General features: G+C 46.3%; 1 protein-coding gene across 1 annotated transcript; it reads right to left on the bottom strand.

The window, feature by feature from the left end:
* Window positions 1-680: 680 nt before the first annotated feature.
* Window positions 681-5108, bottom strand: LOC148390164 (janus kinase and microtubule-interacting protein 3-like). Its single transcript, XM_088392611.1, has 5 exons — window positions 5050-5108; window positions 4865-4963; window positions 4546-4779; window positions 4279-4412; window positions 681-693 (listed from the first exon to the last, which is right to left on the bottom strand). Exons 2-5 carry the CDS (start codon window positions 4952-4954, stop codon window positions 681-683), a joined length of 471 nt encoding a protein of 156 aa, XP_088248737.1. The 5' UTR covers window positions 4955-4963; window positions 5050-5108.
* Between the last annotated feature and the right edge of the window lie 688 nt (window positions 5109-5796).

The following is a 5796-nucleotide window of genomic DNA, read 5'->3' as shown; positions in this document are numbered from 1 at the left end:
CTGCTATTACAAACGTAAATCTCCTTAAACACAATGAGTGTTACTTACCGTGTACGCTCTAGACGGTCCAGTTGCAAGCAGAAAATAAAGATATTTCCGTTGATAATCGTCGCTGCTCAGTGGCTCACGGCCATCGCGCCAACAGATTTGAATTTTGGCGGAGGTTCGGGCAATTACGTCATATCCGCGGCACATGACTGCGACGTAATACCCGCTTATCTGAAACGGCAGTTAAAAGTAGAGTTACATCAAGTTTTCTTGGAACCTAAACGAATGAAAGAAAACTATCATTTGGCCACAACCAACATTCACAGATACAACACAACGTGCGGGGTTGAGGTTAAAGATTGAGTGAAGGGCCCTCGTTTTAAACTACTGTTTTGAAAAGGAGTTGGAACAAGTAAGACGTATTTAATTTATTTAATGGGAAGTAGTAAGACTTATTAAATTTATTTAATCTACTTTTCTTCCCAGGCAAAATTTGATGTGCTGCAATTCCAAATTTCCAAAGTGAATGAAGGAAAGAAGTCGTTTAAATTATGATTTTGTTTAAATACTAGGCATAGACACAAAATCTACAGCACAAAATGGGCAGACTTTACTTGTTTGAAGAGGACTGGTTACAAGACAGACTTTTCTGATTTATTTAATGGGAAGAAGACTTATTTAGTTTATTTAATCTATTTTTGTTCCCTGGCAAAATTGGATTTGCTGAAACTGTATTTTGCCAAATCTTGCCTTGAGACCTGATAGGAAGTATTAAACGCTTAGTTAAATCAATACAAGTTGGTAATAAGAGCGAGTAATGTTGGTTGAACCGATGAATGAAGGTTGAAAGCAATTTAAATTATGACTTTGTATAAATACTAGATATTAACAGAACATCTACTGCGCGAAATGGGCAGAGTTTACTTGTTTGAGAAGGAGTGGCTTATTCAAAACTAAGATTTATTTAATCTGTTTGTTCCCAGGCAAAATTGGATGTGATGCAATTCCAAATTTCACCACATGATGGTGCCCAATTTTGACTTCATAGGACATATTAAACACTTAGCTTGTTATTATGTTCAAGGTAATCAGATTTGTTTATTATTCTAATGGCCTCTTCAAAACTATTCTGGATTACTACTTTGGATCTATTCTACATTACTTGGCAACAACATACTCTGTAACAGATTAGGCAGTATAATCATATATGTTAACTTGAGAGTGCCCACACTCAATCTACTTATCGTGATGTGTTAAATCAATTACTGTTAGACATTATTTGTCTGATAATCTACCAAATCTTTGAATTGAAGAATTTGTGATTTAATTAATAGCTTGTTCAGGGTAATCAGACTTGTATATAATTCTAATGGCCTTCTTTTGAAAACTATTCTGAATTACAACTTTGGATCTTATATTACTTTGCAACAATCTACTCGGTGACAGATTAGGCAGTATAATCACATATGTTAACTTCAGTGCCCACACTGTATTTATTTATGGTTATTTGTTAAATCAAGTACTGTTAGACATGAAATAGGAAGTGTTTAACATAAATGTTATGGCTACTCACCATTGTAGCTCGCTCCTGGTCAATGATATGAGCCTCTTCTTGCAGTGGAAAACTTGCAGCCAACAAACACCGTGGAACCTAAAGGAATGAAATTAAACATTAACATTTCGCCTGGACCAACATTCACACGTACAACGCAACGCGGCTACACTTCTGCTATTACAAACGTAAATCTCCTTAAACACAACGAGTGTTACTTACCGTGTACGCTCTAGGCAAAATTGGATGTGATGCAATTCCAAATCTATCTGAAACGGCAGTTAAAAGTAGAGTTACATCAAGTTTTCTTTTTTAATCAACACAATCATTTACAACCGTTGACCAGAAAGAATCGTCGAAATTCGACGTCCCCCACAAACGCCACGCTCACTCGCTTTTCAGGGCAACAAAAGTACTTCTTTTTAAAAACGATGAGTTGTACTTACCGTGTACGCTCTGGACGGTCCAGTTGCAAGCAGAAAATAAAAATATTTCTCTTGTTAGTCGTATGTTACCATCCGCTGTGTCTTTGTCAACATCGCCGCCATTTTCCTACTTCCTGCTGCGAGCCACGCCCACGGATTTAAATTTGGGCGGAAGCTCTTTCCATTGGCGTCGTTTTCGCGTATAGCAAATCCGATTGGTTGGGAAGGGGGCACGGTTATGCAGCCGAGGGGTCCTGTGATCGGTGGGATGTAAAGTAGGCGTCGACGTCACGTCCGCGTCACGTGACCACGACGTGGCAGACGTCCTATAGCAACCGCTGTTTTGTTTAGTAGACTTACAGTTGTTATGCATTGACATAATGGCGCACACACCAAATAGATTTAAATAAATTAAATAGTTCTTCTGCCCACTCTCTTTTAAACAAGTTAACTCTCCCCGCGGATTTGAATTCCGGCGAAAGTTACGCCCATCGACGTCACGTATGTCACGTGACCACGACGTGGCAGATGTCATATAGCAACCGCTGTTTTGTTTAGTAGATTTACAGTTGTTATGCATTGGCATAATGGTGTGCACTCAAAATAGATTTAAATAAATTAAATATTTCTTCTGCCCACTCCCTTTTAAACAAGTTAACTCTGCCCACGTCCATTGACGTCTTGTCTGCGTCACGTGACCACGACGTAGCGACGTCATATAGTAACCGCTGTTTTGATCAGTAGACTTAGTTATTATGCGTTGACATAATGGCGCACTGGTTAGCATGGCCACCTCTTAAGCATGATGTTGCGGGTTCGACGCCTGATCAATGTTAGCATGGAGTGAGCTGAAGTGCATGGCGCTGAAGATTTGAATCTTTGAAATGCGCTGAGGTCTGACATATCAGGCAGAATGGTTTGCCATCACGTTCAACAAAAAATAGAAACTTTCCCACTCTGATTAAAACGTCCTGTGTTCATCTACGTATTTTCGTTTTGCTGTGCATCTTTTCCCTGCCATTTCGAGAGCCCAATTGACACTCATAGTTTAAAGAAATGTGTTTGCCCATCCTACTTTGTGGAATTTCACCACATGCGCTTATGACCAAAATACCAAATTGAACTCAAGTGAAGCCAACACGCACAACCCCCCCCCCCCCCCCCCCCCCACACACACACACACACAAATGTTGATATGAACATAAAAGAGCCGCATGCGGTTCGGGAGTTGCGGCTTGGCCAAACCTGTACTATACAACTTTATTTGTATAAAATTTTCACAACAGCTGTCACACAAACAAAGCGGGAAAAACCGAAGACGTGCGTGTTCCGCCCACGCTGGATTTATTTGCACCTTTGAAAAGACACCGTATTGCCGCAGATGTGGCAAAGAGTACTTTTGGGCATCTGAGACGGAAGGATGTCCAAAGCATCATGTCACCTGCTCTGGTAGGCATGGTGGTGGGACGTTGAGGTCAACCGCTTTGGGGTTGGCTGAATCTTTGATCGCAGGATGCCACACACTTGAAGACAGAAGCAGAAAAGCAGAGCTAAATGCAAAATGTACTCACCGGTGACTCCAATTTTTTTCCCCCCTGAAGAAACAGCTGGACGGGTGGCCCCGGCTGGCCAGTGGGACTCTTGTTATTCTGACCCTTTTTAGTGCGCGTTTGGGGCAACAACCGTTTTTTGTGGCGCTCTCTTCTGGTTCAAAAGTGCCCTGCATGTGAATTTGCTTTTCCTGCCTTCTGATTGGATGAGCGCCGGTGTGACGCGGTGCCTCTGTCACCGTGGCGGGGGGTATACGTTGGCATCGGAGCGTCTGCCAACGTCTGAGACCGGCTGGCAGTGTATCGGAGGTGTCGAGTGCGGTGCCGCTGGAGCTCACTCACCAGCTGGTGTTAGGGCCACAGAATGAAGGCCAAGGAGAAGAATAGAAAGAGAAACAGAAACTTCTCCTCCAATTGTTTGATTTGTCTCTTCTGAGCTTCGATGAATTCTTTCAGCTCTTTGTTCCTCTAGGACGGACAAATGGAAAGTGGCATTCAAAAGCCAGTAAGCGTGCAAGTAAGTGCCGGGCTGGCTTTGGGCCCTTACCTGTTGCGCGCTGTGCAGCAGATCCATTCTCTCTTGGAGGATGCAAGCGTCGCGCTCCCTCAACTCGCACATCAGGGCTCGCTTCCATTGGTCCACGGCGCTCCTAAGCTCTTCTCTCTGATCCGCCGTCAGCACGTCATTCACGCCAGCGTGGCTGGCTTTTTCGCCGTCCGTGGCGGGGCAGTCCCGCTGCGGTAGCGCCTCGTACAACATGGCCTCCAGCTCCAGGATCCTCTGGGCCGCAATCCTCGTCCATCAGTGGTCCGGCGGGAGATTTGAGGGAGGCTTACCTTATGAGCCTGGTCCATGGAACACTTCCTGAAGTCCAACTCTTCATCCAGGTAGCCCTTCTGCTTGCAGAACATAGAAGAGCCCAAAGGCACAGCGTCAACAAGCTTCTTTCAGCGCAAAGCCTTCCAAAAGTCACATTTGAGCCGCCGAGTCTCGTGGAGTGCGAACATAAGGAGTTCGACATACACTTACGGCGTTATAGCCCAGGATGTCCAGCTTCTTCATCAGATCACTGATGACGATGTCCGGGGGAAAGGCGCAAGGAGCAATGTAAGGTGTTCTGGGACCTCGGGTTAAGGTTAGGGTTGCGAGGGACGCCTTACGTACGCTCACGCCCTCGGCCTCGCAGTAGATCTGCAAAGGGCTGAGGCCGTCTGGGAAACGGACTTGCAGAAACTTCAAGACGGGGGAGCGCCACTCCCTCTCCTGAAAGGCAGAGGCATGCATCCGTCCGTCCGTCCGTCCGTCCGTCACATCTCTGGCCTCAACACGCTTGTGCGAGTCTTCCCACCTCCAGCTCCAGGATGCGGAACTCAAGCAGTTCGTTTTGGTCTCGGATATCCTGGATGTGCTCTTTCAGACGCGCTTCTTCCGCCTCCATCCGCCTGACCTGAAAAGACAGTCAGACCTCATCTGCGGGGCTTCCCGACGGGTGTGACGCCAAGCGACTCCGCCCAGCGCCTTTCTTTCCGTCACCTTTTCGGCCAACTGCTGATTGCTCTGACGCAGCAGCTGCTTCTCCTCCACCCACTTGACATTCTAGAAGAGACAAACGCGTGGACAGCTTTGGAATGTTGTGTCATTTTCATCCACAAATTCTTTGGTTGACTGGAAAATGACATTTGCTTTTCTCCGCATTTTCCCAGCCACATTCGGGGGGGGGTTGGTCCAGTAATGCCAGACGAATGAGTGACTGAAGAATGTAGCTATTTTGTCTGAGAAAAAGGTGTGCTCATTGATGAGCTTACCTGTCCTTGTTGCTTCAGCGCTGACTCCAGATCTGCTACTCTGCTTTGATAGTGACCCATTTCTACCATCAGCTTTTCTCTGGTCTGAAAGGAGGAGGAGGGAGGCTCCTCCTCCTCCTTTCAGACCAGAGAACACCCGAGGCTGGGTGAGAACGGGGAGGCTGCGACCCGGCCGGGGGTTGCGGGAAGGGGCGCCACCTTGATCTCCTTCTCGGCGTCGTAGTCCCCTTCGCTGGTCTGGGCTAGCAGAGCGTAGGCTCGTTGCAGCGCTTGATATTCTTGCGTCAGCTGGCGGTAGCGAAGCTCCGCCTCTTCATGCACACACCAATGCAACACAGCACTAGTACCAGAATCAGTCAGACCGGCGACAAAGCACCCGCGACGCAAAGACGAGTCCGATTCCAGGCTGAAGAGGAATGTTTGGTGCCAATACGCTGGCAGAAATGGCGGGCTACCTCTTCGGGTTCCGTGTCGG

Source organism: Syngnathus floridae, chromosome 12 (genome assembly GCF_059516105.1).
Source record: "Syngnathus floridae isolate MCC-2025c chromosome 12, RoL_Sflo_1.0, whole genome shotgun sequence".
In the NCBI taxonomy this organism is placed as follows: Eukaryota; Metazoa; Chordata; class Actinopteri; order Syngnathiformes; family Syngnathidae; genus Syngnathus; species Syngnathus floridae.
This window is presented reverse-complemented; position numbering and strand designations above follow the sequence as displayed.